The sequence below is a fragment of the Malurus melanocephalus genome, unplaced genomic scaffold (assembly GCF_030028575.1).
Source record: "Malurus melanocephalus ecotype Western Australia unplaced genomic scaffold, MMel_1.1 scaffold_224, whole genome shotgun sequence".
Lineage (NCBI taxonomy): Eukaryota > Metazoa > Chordata > Aves > Passeriformes > Maluridae > Malurus > Malurus melanocephalus.
In genome coordinates, this window is record NW_026623456.1 from 1,131,546 (window position 1) to 1,158,043 (window position 26,498).

At 48.6% G+C, this 26,498-nt stretch overlaps 2 protein-coding genes across 4 annotated transcripts in view; both read right to left on the bottom strand.

Annotated features, from left to right (window-relative positions):
• Positions 1-313, bottom strand: part of KDM5B (lysine demethylase 5B) — a 56,081-nt gene extending 55,768 nt beyond the window's left edge. Inside the window, exon 1 of one of the 2 annotated variants that reach the window (XM_057374375.1) lies at positions 33-313. In XM_057374375.1, coding sequence (XP_057230358.1) covers positions 33-170 — 138 coding nt within the window. In that variant the 5' untranslated portion in view covers positions 171-313. The remainder of the gene's footprint in view (positions 1-32) is intronic. The other variant, XM_057374374.1, reaches the window with a different exon arrangement.
• A 14,908-nt stretch (positions 314-15,221) lies between these two features.
• LOC130578335 (tubulin alpha-8 chain) lies at positions 15,222-26,135 on the bottom strand. Of its 2 annotated transcripts, none has more exons than XM_057374331.1 (5): positions 26,060-26,135; positions 21,177-21,399; positions 17,971-18,119; positions 15,957-16,637; positions 15,222-15,708 (listed from the first exon to the last, which is right to left on the bottom strand). In XM_057374331.1, the coding sequence occupies exons 1-5, from the start codon at positions 26,060-26,062 to the stop codon at positions 15,415-15,417; spliced, it is 1,350 nt and encodes a 449-aa protein (XP_057230314.1). In that variant the 5' UTR covers positions 26,063-26,135; the 3' UTR covers positions 15,222-15,414. The 2 variants fall into 2 exon arrangements, with proteins under 2 accessions (XP_057230314.1, XP_057230315.1); XM_057374332.1 differs by lacking the exon at positions 26,060-26,135 and adding an exon at positions 25,499-25,653.
• Positions 26,136-26,498: the final 363 nt, after the last annotated feature.

Here is a 26,498-nt window from a genome sequence, read left to right on the forward strand (position 1 = left end):
GCCGCTCCCGGCGGCGCCATGCGGGCACTCACCGGCGGCGGCCGCACCTTGCAGATGCCGGTCTGCTCGGCGATGGGCCGGATCTTGTGGATGAAGGCGAAGGGGTCGGCGAACTCCTCCCAGCTGGGCTCGAAGACGGGGCACTCGGGCGGGGGCAGGAACTCGGCCATGGCCCGGCCGGGGCGGCCGCTCCGCTCCGCTCAGCGCTCCTAACAATCTCCGGAGCCGTCGCGCTCCGTGCGCGTCCGCGGGGGGGCCGGGGCTGGGAAAAGAGTCCGCCCGGCCCGGGCAGGGGAGGGGGCGCGGCTGCCCCGCCCCGCCCGCGCCTTTGTGCGGGGGCGCCGGGGCCGGACCGGGGAGGGCCCGGTGGGGGCGGGGAGAAGAGCCAGCGGCGGATCTTCTGTAGCGCGGCTTGGCCCGCGCGGCGGCGATCCCACCCCCGCTGCCCGGGCCCCGGCGGAGAGCGAGGCCCCGAGAGCGCCGCTCACCGTGCCCGCTGGGGGTCCCTCCCGGTGCCCCCCACCCCGCCGGGTGGCAGCCCCGCGGCCCCCGCTCCCGCCGCCTTTGTGTGCGGCCCCTGGCTCCGGGCGCGCTGTGGCCGTCCCCCCCAGCACCGCTGGTTCAGGGAGGCCCCTGAGCCGCGCTCCCCGCCGGCCGTGCCCCCCGGGGCCGGTGCCGTCCCGCCCCCCCGCGCGGGGCCGCCGGCGCTGTGTTTACATGCGCGGAGGGATCCGCACAGCTGACAGAGGACCACGGCCGGAGCTTCTTTTTTTAAAGAGCCTCTCCGCGCGCCGCCATTGGTTGCATCCGGACAGCGTCACGGGAGGGGCGGGGCCTGTGCGCCTCCGCGCGGCCGCATTGTCTGCCCCGGCCGCGGAGCCCCCGCGGCCCCGGCCCGGCCCCTTTGTTCGGGGGGAGCCCGGGCCATTGTCCTGCCTGCCGGCCCCGGGGAGCGCGGGGATGAACACTGTTCCTGTTCCTGACGGAGCGCGATGAGGGTCCCCTCGCCACCGCGGCGGTTACCGGGGCTCCCCCCGCCGGGGGTCCCAYACAGGGCGGTCCCGTCCCCGGTACCGGGGTTGGGGGCGGTGCCGGGCGGGGGAGGGGCGGCCCCGCCGCAGCAGGCGCCGCACGTAGCGCACGTGCGCGGGGGGGCGGCCCCGCTCCCGCCCCCCGGACCGGCCCCTCGCCCCGGCACCGCCCCCGGCCCCGGAGGGACCCCCGGCAGGGACCCCCGCACCGCCGAGGCCGGGCCTTCCACGGCCCCTGAAGGCACAGAGTCGCCCTCGGTACTTCAGGTCACCGCTCCAGAGCGGAGCGAACCCGAGTTCTGTCACATCCGACAATGAAAACAAACAATTGCAACTTTTGAGATGAGCGCACAAAGCTCAGGGTGTCATTTTTTTCTAAAACTTCACTTACTGGCTTCAAATTTCCACTAGAACTCGGAAAAGCATCCGCTGTTATGCAGCGGCKAGAGAAGTAAAGCAGGAGTTCCAGAGCTGGCAGTAGCCAGGGATGTGGGCTCAGTTTACCCCAGTGGACGCTGCCACAGCAGCAAGGCTCCTGGAATCGGCTCTGTGTCACGGGGCTGCTCCCACTGCAGAGGAGCACCTTCCCCAGGAGATGGGATGAGGAGGAAGCTGTCAGCTCTCCAAACTGCTTCTCGCCGTTACAGTAAATCAAATATTTGTACCAAGTGCTCAGGGCCAATTTAAGACAAACCTAATTCTTCTCACTTAAAAATGGAGGRAAAAAAGACAGTGGATAGAGCTTTTGTAAATCGTTTGTGTAGGTGACATCAGAGGGAGAGATCCTCTATTCTGAGCTGTCCCTGGGGGAATGCAGAGGAGCAGGACCCACACCTCCGGGGCCATCAGCGGCTCAGAGGAGGCCACCAAGGGCACAAGGGACAAGGCAYCAGCTCTGAGCCTGGCAGCACAGGCCCCTTTCCATCACAGCCCGGGCTCAGGGGCTGTGCTGGTGCCAGGCCCAGCTCGGGGTCAGCACACGGCTCAAGGCAGCACAGCACTGGCACCAGCACTCAGAGCTGAGCRCTGACAGTCTCAGCCTTGCAGAGACATGCTGGGCTCAGAGTCACACACTGATGCGGCTTCAGGAGATCAGGCAGGGTCAGCTTCTGGAGGCCCTGGAGGGTCCTGAGCCAGCAGGAGCATCTCCAATTTCCAGGAGGCTCCTGCCCTTCCCTGAATTGTACCTACATCTAATAGAAATCACTGTACCCCCTTCCTTGTACAAAAGCCAGATCAGTTTTAGACAGGGAGCTTCAACTATAGATGGAAAATATACCATATCTGTCTGTACTTCCATTTACACCAAGAGACCCTGCAGTACAAACTACGAAGTATCACCATCTGGAGAAAAAAACTAAGCTGGTTCATCAYCTTCCAACAGCTGCTCTGCAGCACATCCCAAACTTGAGGGGCTCTGGTAGGGAGAAGAACACAACCTTTGAAACTTTGGGTCTGAGTGTCCCTGTGYGTCAGGGATGTTTGAACAACAGTGGGTTCTGGTGTTACACAAATAAATCCATTTTTGCAATGATTCCCTGAGGACTCCTTTCATCAGAGCTGAAGAACCACATTCAGCAGACCTGTTTCTGCTACTCCTGTCACATCCAAATGCTTCCCATGGGACTGTGATGAAAACACTCAGACACAGGTATTTTACTTTGGTAGTTCAGATGGAGGAGAAAAAGCACTTGCTACAAAGATTTGAAGATGAGCAGAGCAGGGAGAACAAGGGGTGACCCAGGGATAAAAAATGGGTGCCTTGAAGAGAGGGTATGATGGCTCAGGGCTGGATAAGATGGAGATTTAAAGTAAGCAGAAAGCCCTGGAGGGTCTGTGTATCCCATCAGACGTTTTACTTGTCTTCCCATCTTGCTACCGGCTAACGAAAACACATCACCACAAATGTGTACTTTTGCATGCCGCCTTCTCTGTATCTTCCCTCTGCTGTGACATCTGCAGTGTTTGCTCTGTTCAGGGGATTAGTGTGGCAGARCACTGTCTGGCTTAGRAAACCAATTCCCYAAGTGTTACAGGCACAAACTGCAGRAAGGAAAGCAGATTTCTCTCGGCTGGAATGAGAGCACAGACATTCCTTTTCATGGTTCAGTTGACTGCCATTAATTAACACTTGTTATTAGATGGGCTTTCTCCAAGCCTGTTCCATTTGTGCCYTCTGAGCAGAATTCCCCCATTCACTGCAGCTCAGTGTTAACCCAAGACCAGCTGCAGGGCTGGCAGGGACTGGGCAGGGACAGTGAGAAATAAAGGAGCAGGACTCCAAAACGTAGTGCAAAGGCCATCCAGAGGGGTTGGCCCAAGGTGAGGGGTGCCAAGGCTTCACATTGAAGCCAAGCATTCCTCACATCAGGGATTTTTTCTTGCCAACYCCTCCATCCTCACCCAGCTGTGAGCTCCAAATAGAACATCTGTCCAGAACCAGCCACATCTGAGTGTCCCTTTACACACTGCTGCAGCACAGCTCTCACACGCCATTTGTCTGCAAAAGTCTCATCAACCTGGAAGAATATTTAGCAAATCTTTTGTGTTTTCTTGGGTGGGCACCATACTGTGAACTTTCCTAGCAGTGCAAACCTCCCCTTCCATCCTCCTGTACCAACCATTGCCTGCCTGGAGCACCTTGTTCACACGGCCTACACGGACTTGTTTGCATTTATGTATCTGACTCAGACACTGCAAAGATCACAGAATCCCAGACTGGTTTGGGTTGGGAGAGACTTCAAAGCTCATCTTGTTCCACCCCTGCCATGGGCAGGGACACCTTCCACTAGACCAGGGTGTTCCAAGCCCCATCCAGCCTGGCCTTGGACACCTCCAGGGATGGGGAAGCCACAGCTTCTCTGGGCAGCCTCTTCCAGGGCCTCACCACCTGCACAGRGAGGAATTTCTTCCCAGTATCCCATCTAATCCTGCCTTCGGTCAGTGTGAAGCCATTCCAATGTAAATAGTCTCTCTTCATCTTTCCTGTAGGCTCCGTTCAGGTAGTGAAAGGCTACAACTAGGTCGCTCCAAAGTTTCTCTTCCCCATGCTGAACAATCCCTCCATCCCTCTGATCAGCTTCATGGCCTCCTCTGGCTGGACTCACTCCAGCAGCATCACATCTTTCCTGTGCTGGGGACTCCAGAACTGGATGCAGCTCTGCAAGTGAGGTCTCAGGAAAGCAGAGGAAGGAGCAGATTAATCTTCCCCCCTTTTATGTACCTGCCTTGCCATCCTAGGCCAGCTCTCCTCTTCAGATAAAGGTTGGCTACCAGTCCCTTTACCCAACACCATCCATCACAGCCTGGGTCTGTTCAGGTTAATTCTGTGTCACAGCAAGAACTTCTACTGCAGCCACTTCCTCTGGCACTCACTGAGTGCTGGTGCCTTCAGCCTAGCACAACAGGAACACTGACAAGAAGAGCTTTAGGAAACACCATACCCTGCATTTCTGAGCAGGCAGAAGATACTTGCTCTTGGGACACCAGAAAAGCCAAGCAAACAGCTCTCAGAGGCTCCACAGTCAACAATCCTCAGGGAAATGCAGTAACATTCCACAAGCTGCACTCCAGAATAACCCAGAACTAAGCTGGAGGAGATCCTGCCCAGGAGGTGCACTACCATGTCCAGGRACAATCAGCATCACTTATGGAGTTRRGATTCCACTGAAGCCAAGGCCCTCATTTCATCAGCAGAGCTTGGCCTAATTAAAGCTCTACATGTTTAGAGGAGCACAAGGCAGGGAGAGATGTGCTGAGCCTCTCTGCTCTTTAAGAAAATAGGTTCCTGGGAACAGATTTAGTAAGCAGAATCTCTGACAGATCAAACCAAACCAGTTTTCCTGGGCAAACCAGCGGCCTGTACAAACCTGCAAAGCAATTCCAGTGTCATCATCCAGGCTAGAGAAGGGGTTTACATTTTCCAGCTGTTCCCAGAGATGGTGATGCATGTCAGTCCTTGAGAAACAGGACTGTTAGTGACAAGGCACTGCGATCTCAGGATCCTGGTTAAAATTATGGAGTATTCTGGATACACCAGGCTCTGGACATTTACAGCATAACTCCCAGTTCAGACAATGYACTGATTCTTGCTCTGGTACCAGGTCAGACTGCCTGTCTCACACTGTGCCCTGGGTAATGCTCAGGAGCAGAATTCAGATGAGGAATGAGGCACTTCACTGGCAACTTTTGCTACAACAGAACCATTTGTTTTTTAATCTAGAGATGCCCTGGTATGTCTCTGCCTCTCTTCCAGAAGCTGCCCTTCAGTGCCCCTGCCCCTCTCCACATTGGCTTATCCCCTGTTCCCTGTGATCCCTTCTGCACTCCGGGGGAGCCAAAGAGCCCCAGCAGCTCTGAACTCCTCAGGCTGGAGATGTCTGTACAGGAAACCCTGCGGAGGGGCCTGCGGAGGGGGCAGGCAGGAAACCTGAGCCTCGGCTGTGGGCTGGAACYGAGTGGCCGAGGACTGAAGTCCCCCAGCTGCAAACAGCTCCAGTGGGGACTGTCAGCAGCCAGGTAAGAACAGCTGGTGAGCATGTGGAGGCATAAAATACCTCTGCTCCAATATGGAAGCTCCTCTGCTGTTGTGCAACTGCCTTCAGCATTACTTTTATTAATAAAATTCTTTAAGTCCCTTACCCTATCATTAGCTGCTATTAAAGCTGAGTAAAGCCTTCCTCCAAATCCTTGCCCAGACTACCCTAAGAACAAGGATAAGCAAACCACAGATGTTGGAAGCACTGGAAAGGCAGAGCTGAGGTGCTGTTTCACACGCCTCACCTTGCTCTCAGGCAGTTGCTGACTCGCACTCAGCAAATTTGGGTTGTACTTTCGTGTGCTTCAGCATGCAAGTGACAGCAGTGTGTGACACAAGCTGCTTCCAGGCAGGACATACAGCAGGTGGGATTCTCATGGAGTGGAAGCTAACAAGATACGTGGCACCAATGGAGCACTGACAATGAGGGTGAGGCTCTGAAGTTCATTATCTTAAGGCAGGTACTTAAAATAGGTCAGAGTAACCTCACCCTAACCCCCACTTGCTGCTCTGCACTGCCTGTACAGGAGCCTAGGCTGATTCGCTCAGCCCCAAGCCTCAATGCTTGAGAAAGTGAAGCTCAGGCAACAACAGAGCAACTTGGGAAACACAATTTGCCACAATGTATAAAACCATGAAGTGTATCTTTTTTATTAGAAAAAACACTAATTGAGATGTGAAAATGCAGCTTCTCTGCCCCAACCCCTTGGCTGCAGTGAAACAGAAAGTACCATCACAACTGGTCTCCAGCAGGATCTGAACTCAGCTGTGGTTTCTGCACAGGGCAAGCAGAAGTAGCAWGAAAATCCCCCCAACTCAGCAGATTGTGCCCTGTACCAGCCCTGAACAGCCCTCTGTCACTGTGTGACACCACATTGTGCCACCTCAAATAAACCCCCACCCCTCCCACGACGCCGTGACACCCCTGGGCCTAGGCAAGGAGAGAAGCTGGTTCTGCAGAAAATGTTTAATTAGCAAACCTTGTTCCTAGTCAGGCTTCCTGCTTCTGCTCCATCCAAAGTCCCCCTGGGTTACCCAGRCATGCTCCAGGACTTGCTTTCAGATACACCAGGGGTTACATCACCAAGGCAGTGAGGAGATTCATTAGCCTGGGCAATGGCAAAGGATTCAGCGATCCCTGTGCCTGGGTATCTGCACCTGCATTTCACAGGGATTTACACTCTCAAACTCTCCCACCAACCTACTTGCCAGGTTTCAAAGAGCAAGCATACACGAAGCCATTTAAGCACCTGTGGATCACTTAAAAGACACTAAAAATTTACAGTCCAAGGCTGTACAGATGACGAGTCAGGAAATAAACTTGGGTTTTAAACCACTCATTCACTGATGAAGAGCATGGAAAAACTGCACTCAAAAGGGATTTAAAGGTGCAGCAATAATTGCAGATCACTCAGGTACAATGGAGAATGCACAAGAGCTACATCAATTAGGGGAGAGGAGACATTTCGGTCAATATTGGTGAAGGCGACAATGTCAGCAAAGCAAAGGTGACAAGAACCCACATGAATTGTCCCAAGGCAGACTGATACTGAAYCTGGGAGATGGCACACAGGTTAAAACTGGGGAGCCAACAGGCCTTCAAGGGGGAAACAAGCATTAAACAACCTGGCAATGAAAGAATTTAGGAACTCTAATGTCAAAAAATTAGGCTTCCAAATGCAGATTTCTGTGGGAGTTTCAAAAAGGAAATGTGGCTTACTGTCTTTATATCTGGAACTACACACATCTGAAGAAGATGATGTAAAAATTTCAAAGTCTCCAACAGACATTAGAGCATCTTTCGCAAGGAAGTACAAGACTAAACAAGAAAAGCCTTCAGTGAGCACAAGTACAACAGTTAAGGATTGCTCTTGATCTGCCAGCACCTACAATTAGCAAAAAAGGCGTATCAGCACACAGGTGCTTCAGAGAAGTRCGTGCACTAACCATGTATGAGTGTTTAATACATCCAGTCCAAAGTAAACACAGTCTAAACGAGCATGAGGTCAAGCTGCCCCCCTCAGCCTCATCAGGCAGATCCAACACATGCAGACACTCAGCAGACATTAAATACTTGAAGGCAGTGACAGTAATGAAGCCAATGCACATATGCTCTAATAGACAAAGCTGGAACTGAAACACTCTCCTGGGATCTGCAACAGCAGTGAACAAGCAAGGAAACARGCACAGAATTTGAAAACACACAGAGGAAGATAAACACGAAACACAGCAAAAAGTAAAACAAGAAACAGGAGTACTCTGCCTTGAAGGGCCACTAACCTTTGCTGGAATGATGAGGGCAGKCAGGGAATAGGAAGAACCCCCATCTCTGGGTGCCATATGTGCTCACTGCAAGGCATTAACACCAGATTCAAAAGCATTTGTGGACAATGGCAGAAACTGTTCTATAACGTACTGAGACGTGACTGGGACACTTCCATGCATACACAGGCTCTGTCTTCCACATAAACACACCACAGAAATTGTGAAGAACAAAGGCAGAAACCATTCTGTCCCAGTCAGCAGAGAATGGCAGAGTCTGTGATTCCGCAGCAGCTGTAGCTGAGCCCTGGTACCCCACAGTTCCCTGCTCCAGCACCCAGCTGCAGGGGAGCAAAAGAAAACTGGACCCTTCTTGCAGGAAGGATTTTTTTTTTCCAATTTAACACAAAACTTTGTGCCAAGGGCAGTGTAAGAGTAAAAACACAATTGCATGGGTGAGACAACAGGGACAGTGATAGCCATCAGGTAACATCTAAAATATACATATCTATGTTTACATATATATAATATACAGATATAAAAAAGTAACTCAACATAGGACACTACTGTAACAGCTTGTGTAGAATTTACAGAATCAACTCCAGAACTGCTGGGAAACAGCACCAAGCTCAACATGGGACATTATAATCTCTTGAGAACACTGCTCACCAGCAACAGCCACCCAAGGCAGATTCCACAACAGGGTTTGGAAATAACTGAARAGCCACAAAGATCCCCACTCTCAGCAGAACGACTGAAGTACAGCTTTTGCAAGTGGTGGTGAGGTAACAGCATGAAATACATTTGACAGTTGCAGCCATAGAGCTCTAACAAAAGGAAAAGTAACACGAAGGTGCTGAAGGTCTTTGCAGCCTTCTYGAAGAACATTGCTTGGAATTCCTCCCTAATTTGAAGTGCTGCAACAAGTCCCTGACAGCAGCTASCTCTGAAAGAGGCACTGGAACAATGACAACCAATAACCTCAGGGGTTCTTGTCTTGGAGAAAGTCACAGAAAGGACAGATGAAAACTGCAGGGTAAGAATCAAAGAAATGTTGAGACTGGAAAATCAGAGTCCAACTATTTCCCCAGCACTGCCATGTTYACCACTAACCCRTGTTCCTAAGTGCCACATCCACRCATATTTTGAAATACTTCCAGGGATGGTGACTCCACTGCTRCCCTGTGCCTGTGTAGCTCTGTCAGAAATTCAAGGAAGAAATTTTCAAGGAAGAAATTTTCCCTAATATTTAATCAAAATCTTCCCAGTGCAACTTGARGTTATTTCCTCTTGTCCTGTCCCTGTTCCCTGGGAACGGAGCCTGACCCCCAGCTGGCTGCCCCCTCYTGTCATGGAATTATGGAGAGCCAGAAGGTCCCYTCTGAGCCTCCTTTTCTCTAGGCTGACCCCTCCCAGCTCTCTCAGCCTCTTCTGAGCTAAATCTCATTTCGTTTAAGCCATTTTAGACAGAAGAAYTTGTCCCAATTTAAGCCTTTTGAAGTCAAACGCAGGTTCTGGACTTGACAACAACAGGCACTTAGAATTACATCAGTTTTCTAATGTTAGAATGGACAGAAAAAGCCCACTTCTTTATCTTGTTTCCCCTAATCTCCTTGATATTGCAAAAGGATCCCAGCACACCTAGCTCAGGCTACAGGCAACTCTAACAGAGMGCTTGGAAAAGTCAATCCTGCCCACCAAACAAAAGACAGTTTGGGAGAGTTATGGACTGCCCAAGTATCTCCCTCCCTAATCTGGTGGATGAGGTGYCCCAGTAGCAGAGCTGACTGGTGTGTAAGGAGCAAAGATAAGTCTGCAGACTGAGACCAGCAACAGCATCTCACCACTTCAATCCTGAACTATTTAGAGATAAAAGAACTGCASCTCGTGAGGAAGCCACAAACAGACCCTCAGCACAGTGTGATGGCAGCTCAACATCACCCAGCACCTCCTGACGGGAGCAGAGCTGAAGGGGGAGAAATGCAACATAAGTGGGGCAGCCTTTCTGGAGCCCCGATCAGATCCACATGGACATGAGCCTGCAAAGTCATCTGGAACATTTTTTTCAACTTCTCCCTTAACATTTAATCTCCAGTCTCAATCTTATAAAAGTGAATTTCAATATTCCTGCCTGTGATCAGGACTCCATTCCCATTTTTTGAACCCCCTGAAAAAAGGATTAAACCTTTGTTCCTCCCTAAGCTTTGTAGCAAACATGTCACAATCACAGTTACACATATTGGAGCCAAAATTGAGAGACCACTCATACACTTACTTGTGTCACACAAAAGCCTGGAACAGTTCTTAAAGCAAAGCTTGAGCACATCCAGTGGGCTGCAATAYTTCATTTTAAAGGGACTCAGAACTACCGCCTTTATTTCTCATAAACAATAATTCACTTAAGACTTCCCAAGMCTCTCTGAATTTCTAATTAACTGTTCAGCATTAGAAAAGAGTAATTCCTAAGTGTTTCTGGAATGTTTTCTCGATCCTGATCCTCAAACTTAGTATTTACAGCTCTTGTTTTCTAGAAAATATTTGAAAAGAATTTAACTTTTTGTGGCTAAGTACTCCAAGCTCTTGACAYAGACCAGGGAAACCAAAATAATGCTGAAGAAAAAGTGGGAAACATGCTCCTACGGGATAGCTGGAAGGCTGAGAAAACAGGGTCGTATCACAAGATCCAAGAGTATCTTTAAACAACTTGTTTTATATCACATGAAGCGGGCCATGCAAAGGAGTCTGCAGAAAGCCAAGAAACAGGAACATGGCAGCAGAAAGATGGAGAGCAGGGTTTAACTGACTCAATTCACTGAAAAGCTCCACTGACAGCACCACTCCTGTGCCTCTTGGCCTTTTTTTTTCCTAGTATCCTGGTATTTCTCAGCATCTTGTCAGCCAACACCTACAATACCTTCAGAGCAATGTAATTTTTCCCACCTCATCATGCTCTCATTCTTCTCCCCATTAACAGCSAGCTGAGACTCCATATCTTTAATCTGCTTGCCCAACTTTTAGGAGCAAACTGTAGATCAAAGTCTCTGCACAGCCTGGAAGTTACACTGTTAGTTCTCCCTCTAGTCCAAACCCAGATAGAGCAAAGGGATTAATCATTATCACTCCCCAACACACACAGAAACCCCTATAGCACTTCCAGGGAGCCCTGCATTATGATGAAAAACTGTTCTTCAGCTTTTTACTGCTGAATTTACTTATAAGCCCAGTCCTTGTTTTCAGAGTTCAAAAGAAAATGCTTTTTTATGTGTAGTAAATCCTTATAAACATCACAAAACAGGCAAGATCAGGAGTCACGTAATCCAGTATCTTTTCCCTGATGGAAGCCTCTGTCTTTTCYCAGCCATTGTAGCTCACAGCTCCTACACAGTATATGGCATCTCCATATTTAGGACCAGATTGATTTTCCTTCCTAAAYTTTTAGGAGTTATAAAAGGAGCCTGACTTCAAAGGTGCCAGGGTGGGGAGGCCCKGCCACAGGGTGYCCRGAGAAGCTGGGCTGTCCCATCCCTGAAGTGTCCAAGGCCAGGCTACACAGGACTTGGAGCACCCTGGGATTGTGAAAGGTGTCCCTGCCCATGGCAGAGGGTGGAGTGAGATGAGCTTCAAGGTCCCTTCCAACCCAAACTATTCTGTGATTGATAAAAACCTGCAAAGTAATTGGAATCTGCAGTTGCTACAAAACTCCAGCAAGGCCAGTGAAAAAAACACCCCATTGCTGAAATAGCTGTACACTATAAATAGTGACCACTGCAGCTTTGATTCTGTACAGCATTTCCTACACACAGAAAACCATGGCCTGCTGCAGAGGCAGACGGCTTTATCTGGCACAACAGAGGCACTGAAGCCCAGAGGCAAAGGGCACTGGGCAGCACATCAGCAGCACTGTGCTGCASCTCTGGAGATCTCTGCTGTTAYAGTGTTCACYGGGGTTTGACTGCAAAGCAGTCAGTACAGAACGATGCCAGACTGGCTTGTCTTGGGGAATTTGCCAGAATGGGACCAGGATGCCAACAGGAATGCCAGCAGGCCTAGCAAGGCTGAAAGCTTGGGACAACACAACCAAAAACCATGTGCCAACATGCTGCTGTAGGTGGGCATAAAGTAATGGAATGGATGAATAGGTGAATGGATGAATGGATTCTATTTGACAGAATTTTAAGTATCTGAGGCACAAAAGTCCTTTCTGATTTTGAGATCAGTTTATCTGTAGGAAGGAGGTGGAGGCATGTGTAGCTGTGGGCTTATGTTACCTCTGCTTCCCAAACGTGATTATCATACAATTACACTGTGGCATGCTTACTATAGAAATTAGAAATGTACATAATTATATATATAATATAGATATTAACACATTAAAGGGGATTCAGATTGCTTTTTCAGAGGGCAGAGTGGGTGGAAATCAGATTTTGTTGCACTGCATTCTCCTGGAACAGCACCAGAACCATTCTAGAACAGATCTTACAGATAACACCAGAATTTACAACAGAGTTCAGTGACCGCCATGGCTCCAACTCATTTCCTCCTCCTCCTCCACCTTATGACTCACACAAGTTACTCTGTCAGGTGAGAGCTATTAATTGCCAATCTCAATAGTGGAGAAAGCTGTGTCACCACACAGGTAAAGATATATTTAGTTACCACTAGATAATGCCTGCACTTCTGCCAGTGCAAACAGGCACATGACGGTACAACGCACAAGTAGAGGCATTTCTTATCAAAGAAAACAACATTTAAAATGCACAATTAGAGAARGGTTTTCAGAGCACAAAGCAAGCAGTTTCCTTAAAATAAGAGCTAACATCAACCTCTGCAAGTTTCAGGTACACACTCTTACACTCACATTTTAATTCAGTGCAAGAACTCTACGTTTCAGGAAATGGATGAACCACACATTTGTTAACTCAACCATAGCGTCAGTAATTAGAACATGTTTAAGGATTTCTGCAGCTCACTGAAGCAAGAGCAGTTTTAGCAGGATTTTCCTGCTGTAATTATCTTGGTTTCATATCTGAGAAAAACCCTATCTTATCTTAGCTCAGCATGCACATGCCTACACTGAGAGCAGCTGCCCACTAGCTAAGGCAACAGGGTTTCTTAATACTAATATAATGAAATTTCCAGTATGATGTAGGCTGAAAATGTATAATGTGTTTTCAGCATCAGTCCCATTGCTACCAGGTGACAGAGTTTCTCTTACGAAACTTTCCACCAGTCATGTTGCAGATTCTATCTTCTCTAAGTACTATTACATGTTACCTTTAAAAATTAAAAGCATAATGCTTCTCATCTAATGCCCACACGGAATGAAATTCCCAGGTTTCCAGAGCTCAGCATTCCATATGCACAAGACTTTTATATGGCTGCTAAGTGCTGTGCCCTGCACAGCCTCATCATTGTACATGCCTGGATAAAACACTGACATACCATGAGCCAATTCCCACTGCAGAGGAAGTGGCCTAAATACGGGTAATCCACAAATGCAGTGAAAACCAGACACTATTTGCAGGAGACAGAGCAGTCTAGGCCTCAAACCAAACCCCTCACAGAAGAGCCAAATCACTGCTWAAAGATCCCACTGAAGGCCAGTTCAGCAATCCACAACCCCAACATGCTTAACTTCCAAAGGAAATCATGGTGCTCCACATGTGGCAGAGCTCTCTCCATGATCTGCTGGCAATACAGGATTTTCAGGGTAAAAACCTGACACCTGCACAGCATCCAACAGCCCTTTGCACATTCCTCTCTGGGCACTGCCATCCCATTAAAAGCTGAATGCTTGCCAACATGGAGTCGTTCTGACTGGAATGAATGTCTCTGTCCCTAGGCCCTGCCAAAACATTTGCTTAATCAACCAGTAAGTAGGAAAATAAGTTAATCAACAGGACTTCAAATTCTCAACAGTTATGTCTACCCTGCAACATAAAACCACAAGAAAAAGCAAACGAGAAACTCACTGACACACTGGCTACACTCAGCTGTGCTGAATGGCAGGAGGTGTGATTGCCACACATCCTGCACAWCGGCAGGGCTGACAGTCTGAGACAAACATCAAAGTGATGAAGCACTAAGACTGTTCTCCCCATCTCTGTAAAATTGGTAAGTTCCAGCTCCAAGAAGTTAATTTCAAATCAGATTGACTCAACCCAATGGCTGCAAAAACAGAGTGATCCAGGACAGGAGGAGCCAAAGCAACTCCTGGTCRGCTCTCACAGACCAGATTGTTCTGAGACCTTCCATCAACAGCAGCATCCTGTTACTCTAAATTACAGGTGATACCCCATGTAGAACAAGTCCAGCTGGGACCAGGAAAAGGGCCCCACTTTGTGAGGGCATGTCAGATACTGCAGCATTATCTGAGCACTGAGGCTTCCATGCAGAAGGGAGTTCAAGAATCTCAACATACTCCAGCTGAGACTCCTGCCAAGCAGGCATTCACATCTGCAGCTAACAGGCTTCAAGGCTTGGCCTGATTCACACTCTRCTATTAAATCAGAAGGAATATGAGTAAGTCTGAAATCGGATGGGAGAATTCTCCAGCCYAAATCTCATCTTGGAGTCAGACTTTGGTATCCTGTAATCACATTCAGTATTCATCTYAAGATTTGACTATTCCACCTTTGGCATTGCCGTAGGGTAGATTCTTCAGTCATCCAGCCCTACAAGAGTGAAGTTATTTGGTTTGTGGTTCACTGTGTGCCCAGGCCCCCACTCAATCCATGCAGAACGTTTCAGACAGAGGCTGTTCAATCTGCAGATAAACCTGATTAGCCAAATCCTCTCCTGTTCCATCAGCTTACACAGAAGGATGGCAGTATTCATATCTGAACCCATGGAATAATTACTTCTGAAAAAGAACAAGTTTCAGGGAAAACTTTTTTTGTTTAACCTTGGCCAGGCTAACCCAGAGATTTTTCTCCAGACAGCTTCAGGCAAAGGCTGACTCCAGAGAGCTGCAAATAGGGACTCCAGGTCCTTCTGTGGAAGGGCACAGCAACACAAGGGCAAGCACTGCACAGGTTCTGGCTACAATGGCAGGTTCATCATGCTATGGCACACCCTTCCTGGGCATCTCCTCCCCATCCAAGTTACTGCATCTCTAAGTTACTGGCCCTCGCTAAGTCTAAGAATAAGACAAAACTAACCCAAACAGCCTTCAGTTTTGAAGGTCTTGCACCTTTTATGGGAAACACAAAGTTAGCCCTTGTTGCCTCTCGTGACACCAATTTAAGAGTCTTGGAAAAAATGTAGCTAACACCTTCCAGAAAAAGCTCCAGCTCATTCTAGTCTCATATTCAAAAGAAAACAGGCATTAACAGCTCTTCAAATAGCAATGSCATAAGAACAAGAACTGACTGAACTAATTGAATGGTTATTTTATTCAGCTACCTTCTTCAGAAAGGAGTTCCATCTCKTGGACTGCTGTCTGCATATAGTTAATGAGTGCACATAGTGTTTGGACACTACCAAAGTTCTTGATTAAAGAAGTTTATTCCAATCAGTTGACATGATTTACATTGCTACTAAAGAGGCAGTAAAATGGCAAARACTTGCAATTCACTGTTGGATTTAATATTCTTCACCTTCATCTTCTCCATCCATCGAGTCTGTGCCCACTTCTTCATAATCTTTCTCAAGAGCAGCCAAATCTTCCCGAGCCTCTGAAAACTCCCCCTCCTCCATCCCTTCTCCAACATACCAGTGAACAAAGGCACGTTTGGCATACATCAGGTCAAACTTGTGGTCCAGGCGAGCCCAGGCCTCGGCAATGGCCGTGGTGTTACTCAGCATGCAGACTGCCCGCTGGACTTTGGCCAGGTCACCCCCAGGAACCACTGTGGGGGGTTGGTAATTGATGCCAACCTACAGGAAAGACAGAAGAGACCATGAGTTTCTTTGAGGTGTTTCACAATGGCAATAATCAAAGTCAGACAACAGGAGYTGATTAAAAAATGTGTCACTCACAAAACAGCTCTGCATGAGAACCTAGATTTCCACACCTCAGAATACAAACCAGATACCTACAGAACAACTCAATGAGCAAATACCCTCCACAAGCCCAGGACAGTGAATGAGAAGTCTTGAGAAATCATGCTGAAACTGAGACTTGCCTTAAATCCAGTAGGACACCAGTCCACAAACTGGATGGTGCGCTTGGTCTTGATGGCAGCAATGGCRGCGTTGACGTCCTTGGGCACCACATCCCCGCGGTACAGCATGCAGCACGCCATGTACTTGCCGTGCCGCGGGTCACACTTCACCATCTGGTTGGAGGGCTCGAAGCAGGCGTTGGTGATCTCGGACACGGAGAGCTGCTCGTGGTAGGCCTTCTCTGCCGAAATAATCGGGGAGTACGTCACCAGTGGGAAGTGGATTCGAGGGTAAGGCACCAGGTTAGTCTGGAATTCAGTAAGATCCACGTTTAAGGCACCGTCAAACCTGAGGGAAGCAGTAATGGAGGATACTATCTGACCAATGAGGCGATTGAGGTTGGTGTAGGTCGGGCGTTCAATGTCCAGGTTCCTACGGCAAATGTCATAAATGGCCTCATTGTCAACCATGAAGGCACAGTCAGAGTGCTCCAGGGTGGTGTGGGTGGTCAGGATGGAGTTGTAAGGCTCTACAACAGCTGTTGAGACCTGCGGCGCAGGGTAGATGGCAAATTCCAGCTTGGATTTTTTCCCATAGTCAACAGAGAGGCGTTCCATCAGCAGAGAGGTGAAACCAGATCCAGTGCCTCCCCCAAAGCTGTGGAAAATCAGGAAGCCCTGCAAGCCAGTGCACTGATCTGACTGAAAGAGAAAATACAGGTGTTCAAGGCTGTGTACATTAAAAATCCCAAACCAATCTCAAGAAAGACAGCTCTGACTTCTGACACATACCAACTGTTTAAGCTTCAGAAATATGGAATTCATCCGCCAAGAGTCAAGGCAGTGCCCCATGAGAAACAATATTCTTGTCTGGTTTAAATCCCCTACATATTGGATGGTTACCACTTCAGACTGCTAGCTTAAAATTCCCTCTATCCCCAATTCTCAGCTGAGGCCATTAACAATGAGCAAGAAAAGCAGGAATATTCTAAGGCCCACACACTATCTATTCCCTTACACTTACTTGACGTTCTCTATCTGCACAAAAATGGAGCAATCCCACATCCCAGAGCTACTGTTCTAATTGTGTACGAGTGCCAAGAGTGTATCTCCACTCAGGGAAGTGAGCTGTCACAGAGTATTATAGTGCCAGTCCCATTCACTCTTCTCAGAAGACAAAACTAGACAGCCCTGTCTTCACAAAGAGGTGGCACACGATGCTCAACTCAATTCCCAGGATTAACTGGGACTTCCAACAGCTTGTACAAAGAAATTACGATCGTGTTCAGGTCAAAGTACAGCCTATTGCAAACTTATTGTTGCTTTAATAAGAGACTGTGGCAGTCGAGTGTTGAGATAATTCCAGTTATGATCTGCAGGTGAACTTTTCACTAAGACTCACTTTGCATTCCATATCAAAGCACCAGAGGTATACCCTGGGTTTTGTGCAATGAGAATTCCTACCTTTGTGACACATGTTGGGCAATGGACATGCTTAGCAGCCCTAACTAGGAAACTCTAACCTCCTYAAGGTGTCACCTTGCTAAGTGTGCCACATGATCAAAGTACTGAGGAGGCTGAAACATCTCAACTTAGTGAGATTTATTCCTTTTCTGTTCTTATTACCACAAAATTTATCCAGAAATCATAATAGCAGGAAATGCAAGCAGTACTCTAAACCACAGAAGTATTTAAATTTCCTTGACAGAACCACAGCCAGAGACCAATCCTTCTCCAGCAGGAACTATGCAAATCATACTTTTCAGTTCTGGCTTTCTGAACACGAAACTAAATATGAAGATTTAGGTGCCAAATCAGCATTTTAGGCCACTTGAAAGCCATATCTGACAGGAATAATCCAGCCATTTTCAGGTGGCTAAGAATGAGTGATGCAAAAAAACAAATGTAGACCAAGTCCATAGATTCTCCTACTACAAAGAAATTAAAGCACAGTTTATAGAGCTATGTATTTGATAATCTAATTTCCAAATCCTGAAAAACTGAAGATGTTTCAGAGCCTTCAGTGAAGCCTTACCAGTTTCCTGATACGCTCTAGAACTAGATCAATTATCTCTTTCCCAACTGTGTAGTGACCTCGAGCATAGTTATTTGCAGCATCTTCTTTACCAGATATCAGTTGCTCAGGATGAAAGAGTTGCCTGTATGTCCCATTCCTAACTTCATCTGGGGAGAGACAAGATATATATTATTATATAATATACAAATATTTTAAAGTTAATTTTCTATATAGACAAGCTTTTTCAAATTTCTGAGGGTGTCCAGAATAATATACTTAAACCCTTAAAGATTAAAAGCAACTACCTACCAGAAGGTGACAATACTTCCTACAGCCTAAATGGTGAATAACTAAAAAAAATAAGCTACTGCTTAGGAAACTGTTCTATTTCGCACCTAAGTTTAAAATTTTGACCTTTAGCAAAGGTCAAAATTTTAAGAGCAATTTAGAACTAGACTATAGCAGCAGAATCATTCTTCTAGTTTAACACAACTTAARGCCCATTTTGCAGCTCAGCAGCTGAAATCCTCCTTTTCCCCTTCCCAATCCCTCCAGGATGCTGTCTCATTTCTTCTGTTAGCAGGCAGAGCCAACACTGCCTGGATGACCCTTTCTCTTCTCTGTACTTTCTGCCAAAGGTAGAGAAGGGTTCAAAAGGAACAGGAGATGCTCTTGGAGAGCTCTGCAATTATCCAAACCCTAAGCTGCAAGCTGCAGCACACACAGCTGTGTTAAAGCAACTGTGCAGATGCACACTCAGCATCCCCCAGCAGTTACACATTTGGAGACTGATTTAGAGCCATGAACTCCACTAGTTCCCAGAAATATGCACGTACACCCAGCAGGCTAAAGCTCTGTCCTACCAGAAAGGTACAAAGACACTCAGCAGAGTTTTGTCTCTGGTTTAGCTCAAGCCACTCTTGAGTTGTGTGCTATTGCAGTATTGCATTTGTTAATTTAAATCAGGTTGACAGCAGAGAGCTTTATTGACTACAGCTGAAGTTGCCTGTTAGCAAGTATTCATCAATCTGAAACAGAACAAGCAAAACAAAGACAAGTTTAAGATGTAAAAATATATTATTTAGCTATACTATTATTATTCAAGCCAGTTGAGGCTGAGCAGCTCCCACAGCAGTCTGCAACCCAATATTCTGAAGTATTTTTAAGGCTGCGTCAAAATAAAAACAATTTGGAGCAGTTTATCATCACAAATACCCATGTGTCTAAAACTTCCTGTTTTACTACCTGACATTATAAAGGACAAATATGGGTAATAAGGGAAAAATATAGAACCACAAAAAAATTGTTATTTATCCTATGCAGACAGGGGTAGCATGAACGAGGACAGTCCTCAGGAAGTAACAAAACTTGATCAGAGTTCAGAGGATCAGTTACTGGACTACGAAAGTGTGCCTGGAACAAAGGACTTAGTTGAGGGGACAACCAAACCATACTTGCTCCAGACATACTGTCCTTCATGTTTTCAAGTGTAGCTGGGTAGACTCTAAAGACACTTGTGTTGAATTCCCAGGTGTCACTGGCCTATTTTATGGTGGAAAGTTAGATGGTATTTTACCACCACACCCACAGAGCTGGTGCATATCCAGCATCCTGCTGATTTCTGTAAAAGCAGCACAGATCTGGAAGGACAGACATCCCTGGTGCACACATGTGGCAAGTGCAGAGCTGCTGCATGCACAAAGATGGGTTTTTCACAAACTCAGAGCATAGGGACTTGCTGCGTGAATGGGGAGACTCATGCCAGTCCTGCCCAGGAAACTGAGCAGTAATTTTCACATTAGCCAAGCAGGACTAAAGAAGGGCAGCTATTTCCCAGAAAGACACATGATACAACCTTTAACAAAAAAAAAGCCCTAACTTTCAGTATTACCAATCTTGCCCATCTCGCCATACTACCCCTGCAACAGAAACAAGCACTGGAACACTCACTACTTTTCAGCATTTTTTCTGAGACCAGCTCCTCTGCCCTATTTTGCCACCTGTTCTCCCTCACCTCGTTTCTTAGCCTTTCCTGGTTGCTCAGAGCCACCACCTGGCCAGCAGCAGAGGAGGCAACAGCCACAGGGCTCAAAAAAGCACAAAACCAGACCTGCAACAGCTCCTGGGAACATTAGTGTATGGCCAAGGATGCTTATGATCTTTTCAACATTCCAGCCCAGCACTCCCACTCCTGAGCAGCCCCACCTCCTTCTACTCCCCTGAGAGGTTTATTCTGCTGTTAGCCACAAAAAGGGGTCTGCTGTGTTACACTGAACAGAAGTTACAGAACAGCTACAGTTTGGATGCAGAGGAATAGCCTGACCACACTCACACATTTCCCCGTGTTGCAGAACAATAAAACACAGCAACTTTGTAAGCACAGCCTATAGAGACCTCTGCTTAAGAGCCCACATCACCACTTGAGACAAGATAGCCAAAAATTACCTCCAGGAGAATTACTTCTGGCACACACTGGTGAAAAGGAAAACCAGGATTCCTGACACAAGGGATGAGGGTCTTATGAAACTGGGAACTCACACTGAGCTGGCAGTGCAGCCAGTGCCCCACARTGGGGGACTGGTCAGTGGTTGATGCATGGGATCACACCTGAACACCAAGAGCCAGTGTTGCCAGAGCTTGGAACAGAACTCATTTTCAGGACTGGACTGTTTTTCAAAGATAAGGCAAAAGGAAGTCGAAATGGATGTTCAGAAGCCCCTCAATTTAGGCTAGCTATGGGGACTCATTTCTGCAAGCACTGTTCAGCCTACACAGATTGCTCTGGGAAACCACAGGAATCATTCCCATGTATGATAAAGAATCTTTTTAATGATACATTTTGTGTCAATAAGGAACATTTTTAATGATATGTCTTGTGTCTCTTAAAGAGAGAGGTTCTACTGACTGCAGCACACATTATGCCATACTGTTTCAAGGGGCTGTAACTGCTCTTTGCATAGCAAAAGCATAAAGCAGGTTCATGAGACCCATTTAAATCCACAGCCYGGCAGAAGGTAATACTGAAATTCTTGAAAGCTCCATAGTGCACATTTGCCAGTCTCAATGAACATAAAGCCAAGCATTTTCCATCACTAGGAAGGTGTAGGCAAGCTTTATGCAGTAAAAATTTAAAGCCCCAAAGAATTTTCTGCGACTAGAGGAATGGATCCCTTAGCCAAAAACCATGGCAATGTTCTAGAGTGCTTTGCACAGGTCACTGTTACCTATGACTGCAGGTTCAAGGTCCACAAACACAGCCCGYGGGACGTGCTTCCCCGCGCCGGTCTCGCTGAAGAAGGTGTTGAAGGAGTCGTCCCCCCCGCCGATGGTCTTGTCGCTGGGCATGTTCCCATCGGGCTGGATGCCGTGCTCCAGRCAGTACAGCTCCCAGCAGGCATTGCCGATCTGCACGCCCGCCTGCCCCACGTGGACAGAGATGCACTCGCGCTGCGGGACAGAAACGCATCACTCAGCACAAACAGCACTGCCCTTGTTTAGCAAAGGCTCAGCACGCCCAGCCGGGACTGCCAGCCCGCAAAGCCATTAAAACATTGCCTTTATTGTCTTGGTGTTGGGGGCATTTGGCACAAAACACAACAGAACACAAAAGCCCCTTTGAGACATCATCAGCTCCACCCAGAAAGACCCTTTTGGACATTATTATTTTTACAAGCTCATTCCTCCTTGTTGTTTTTCAGACAGGAAGAATCTGATCAACTCTTTCAAATTCTTCAGCCAACTCTTCTCTTCATACCAAATACTGAATATTTAGAAAAGCAGATGATCACACCTCTCACTGGCCTAAGTGTCCAGAACACGTTCACCCAGACACCAGCCCCAGGAGCACAGCCACCAGAGGCAGCAAAATCCTCCCAAGATCTGAGAGCACTTCCTTTAATGTACATAGAACCAAAAAAATATTCGCCTGATCCCTTGAGGAAACTTTGCCTAACAAATCCCTTCATATCCCTCCATAAATACAGACCCATCGGGTCTCACACCACATTGCTGCACATGAAGTACTTGAACTCCTTAACACTACACAAAACTACCCCGTGTAGAAAATAGTTCATGGCAGCAAATCTACTCCTACCCATTTGTGGATTCCCAAATTCCCTTTGATGTCCAGAGCATAAATCCAGTTTCTTTAATATTTCAGCATASGACTTTCAATGGTGAAAGCCAATATAGAATAGAAACATCTCCAAACTCCTGGTCCATCTGTGGCATTTCACATTCAAAATCTGGTTTTGAGTGTCAGCAAAGCACATTCTGGAAGAGCCAGCACGTAGTGCAGTTTAATGAGACTGTAACCCAAAACTATGCTCAGACCCTATAATTGGATGGGACAAATTGGCTCCCTGGAATACCAGGATAAACAGGAAGCTAAACGTGCCCCAGCCACGTGCTATGGCAGCACAGAAACCACCCCAGCCCTGAGCTGATCCCCCAGCGTGGGCAGCAGGRCAGGGGGATTCTGCCCCTCTGCCCCGCTCAGGTGAAACCCCACCTGCAGAGCTGTTCCAGCCCTGGGGTTCCAACACAGGAAAGACACGGAGCTGCTGGAGAGAGTCCAGAGGAGGCCATGGAGCTGCTCCAGGRCTGGAGCCAGGCTGGGAGAGATGGGGATATCCAGCCTGGGAAAGAGAAGGATCCAGGGAGAACCTTAGAGCCCCTTCCAGTGCCTCAAGGGACTCCAAAAGAGCTGGAGAGGGACWTCGGACAAATGGAAATGACCTTAAGATGAAGGAGGATATGGTTGGATTAAAAGTTAGGATGAAATTCTTGGCTGTGGAGGGTGGTGAGGCTCTGGCACAGGTTGCCCAGAGAAGCTATGGCTGAACCATCCTTGGAAGTGTCCAAGAYCAGGCTGGACAAGGCTTGAAGCAACCTGGGATAGTGGAAGGTATGAAACTGAATTGTCTTTAAGGTCCCTTCCAACATTCTGTGATTCTATGACCTGGAACTGCCAGTCCATAWCCATAATCAATGCAGAAAAGCAGGAGCACAGGCCTTTCAAATTCATTGGGAACCCCATGAAATTAAAATCTGCATTTGTAAAAAAGAAACCAAAGGAAAACACAATAACAACAACAACAACAAAAAAACCCAACGAAAACACCACCTGTTCACAAGCATATCACCGTACAGCTCAATTGCTGTTTTTAAGCTCCCATCATCCAAGCTGTATTAGATGTCCAGTCCACATCCTCTCTGCAAGCAGCCTTGCTCAGAGCTGCTGCCAMACTACTCCTCTCCAAATCCGACTTCATCCAGGCTGAAGCACAGAGCTTGTACAATGCTGCAATGGCAGAGGACACACCAACAATCTGCACAGTGTAGAAGATGTGACAGAAAAATGAGATGCAGTGCCAGAGAGGCCAGACYATGGCAATGAGTCAGGGAGCATCCCTTCAGGTGAGAAGCCTAAAAGTCTTCTACAGAGAGAGAGAGGAGAAGACAGCCCACCACATCAACCTAGATCCTCACCTGACTGAGGTCCCACCAATGACCTAAGATTTGCTAGAGAAACTCTTTAAACAGTTGGGGAAGGGCACTGAAAAAGGGTGTGTAAGGACTACACCACAGAAATGAAAGGTGTAAAGCAGAAGGATACAAGGAGCAGATGAGGCCATTGGCTTGGTCAGCCAGGAGAAGAGGGGAGACTTGATCACGGTCTACAGCTTCCTCATGAGAGGAGGCAGAGGGCTCTTTGGTGACCAGTGACTGGACCAGAGAGAAGCTGTCAGGGATGGTCTKCCTGAACATGAGGAAAACATCCTTCCCCCAGAGGGTGATCAGACAATGAAACGGGCTCCCCACGGCAGTGGTCACAACCCCAGAGCTGACAGAACTCAACACTCTTCYGGCAAAGAGTGGGATTCTTGGGCACAGCGTGCAAGGCTAGGAGTTGGACTTAATGGCCCTCGTGGGTCCCCTTTCCAACTCTGAATGTACAGTGTGGCAACAAAGCCATAGGCCACGTTGCCACATTAAAACATGGCATGTTTACTTGGACAAAATACAAAGTTCAACACATAGGGCAGTGACTCCCTGCACCAGTACAAACAGCAGTAACTGAGAGGCAGCCCTGCTGCAGAGATCCTGGAGATGCCTACAGTCTGAATGTCCCCCAGGGCTCTCTTATCCTCAGTAAGGCAAACCATGTGCCAGGGTACAAAAGGATATGCATGGCCAGCACAGGAAAGGCCTTCCCTCTGCTCTGCAGGCGCGTCCAGGTTGGATTTTCAGTGGCTGCTGCAAGGCTCAGGTTTGTGATAAGAAAAGCCCCCACCAGTGGAATGGTGTGGCCCTGGAACAGCTCACCAGAAAGGTGGGAAGGGATTTCCATGCTTGGAGGTTTTCAAAACTTGGCWAGACAAGGTAAGTCACAAAGCCTGGTGCCACTGTTAGTCCTGCCTTGAGAGTTCTTCCAACYGCTTTCTTACAACTCTACTAAGGATTTGTAAGTATGTGGCTATTTAATGAAACACAAATCTTTGTCAGACACTGAGAGATTCTCTGCCCATTTTGCACTGCAGGGCTTTCTCACAGCATCAAGAATACTAAAGAACAAGGCTCAAATTTTGTTCTGAAAGCATCAGCTCCAAGTTGCAATGACAGCCAARAGAACTGTCACATTCATTAGAGCTCGAGGCCTTCACACATCACAGATGAGAACTTCAGAATAAGGATTAAATGTATACAGACAGTGCTGGTAAATGCTGTATTCAAGCCATAACAGAATCCTGTTATTTACTTAACTAACACTAAATGCTTTCCCCACACTTATATACATTATTTGCAAGCACAGAAAGTTTCAGGTAGAATTTCTCCAGCCCAGCCTGTGTCTCCTTTCCCTACAGGATGTACTCCAGCTGAAGGGCACAGGCCTGCCCTGTCACTGCCCTTCCAGCAGCTGCAGACTCAGCCCATTGTTGCACTCACTGCTGGGCTGAAGCCCCCAGCTCCTCCACTGCACTGCTGGATCAGGCTGTAGGTCCTCTGCACTCCCCAGCACGGTGCTCAAGGTACAGCTGCACCTGCGGGAGGTTGATGGAAAGCCAAGTTTTCTGGGAATGGCAGTGCCAGCTCAGACCAAGCTCATCAGAAYACCATATGGAGGAACGTTGTTTCCCTGGGATGGGACTCCAAGGAACTGTATCCTTTGCAGAGATCAGGGGCTGTTTTCACACTTTTGATTTGACTTTATTTGAAAACTGTGACAATGTACAGTCCCAAGGGAAAGGTAAGAGCAAGGACATCAACACATTCCATCAATACTCTGATTTACAAACATTTTCAGCTAAAGAAGTATTTCCCACACATTCAYAAGCCTACAGTAGCAGTCTTGCTACATTTGTAAAGCCACATAACCTTCTGACAATCTCTTTTCAGAGATTTAGGAAGCCAACACCCTCATAGAGAAGAGCAGCACGCCCATCCCAGACTCCAGCTGTGCTGCCCAGCCCAGCACCTGAACCTTGTCCTGTGGGACATCCCAGCCCCTGTCACGCCTTTCAGATTAGGCTTCAAGGTGACTCACCATTTACCAGGTCATTCTCGCCAGCCAGTCTCAAAAAGTCCTTCAGGAATCCTCCCCATCAGCCCAAATCCGGCGCTCCCACCGCCTCACACCACGGCAGGCCCCGAGGCAGAAGCGGGGGAATGGCAGCGAGCGGCACCGCGGCAACACCCAGGGCGGTGGGACGGGCTCCTCCCTCCGCCCCTGCGGGTCCCGCACACCGCGCGGAGGTTCCCCGTGTTTGTACCCAGCGGGAGCCCGGCCGTTCTCCCGCGCTCTGCGGGCAGGATGCCGCGGGACCCGCAGGGCCAGGCGCCTCCGGGGCGGAGCTGCAGACCCAGAGCCGGCAGGGGCTGAGGGTCCCGCGGGCCGCCATGTTCTCGACGAGGCCGCCACCATTTTGGGATAAGACGGCGGGAGCGACAGGGCGCGGGACGAGACACGGCTTGGGGCAGCGGGACCCGCAGCCCACCACGGCCCAGCGGGGCCCTTCCCCCCGCCCATCCTGCGTCTCTTTCCCCTCTGCAGCGCGCGGAGCAGAGCCAAGCTACCCCTGCCCTGCCGGACCCTCGCCCCCCTCACCATGGTTCGAGAGCGCTGGGACAGACGCGCAACGTGTCTGGGCAGCACCGCGACAGCAGAAGCCCTGACTGCGCTCACCTTATATAAAGTGGGGGGCGGGGCGCTCGGCTCACTGCGCAGCGCTCATTGGCCTGGCGTACGCTCGGCTGTGTACCATTAGATGATACAAACGTCCATCATCTGTCTGCGCGAACTATTGGTTGATTCGTAAAAAGGGGCGGGGAGAGGGCGGGGTTCACTCTTCCCGCCAACGAAGGCCGGCACCTCCCTCCTCAGGCTCGCGCGTCCCCGAGCTGGGGATCGGTGTCCCCGGACTGGGATCTGTGTCCCCGGCTTGGGATCGGTGTCCCCGGCCTGGGGTCGGTGTCCCGGAGCTGGGATCACTGTGTCCGGCCTGGGGTCGGTGTCCCCGAGCTGGGATCACTGTGTCCGGCTTGGG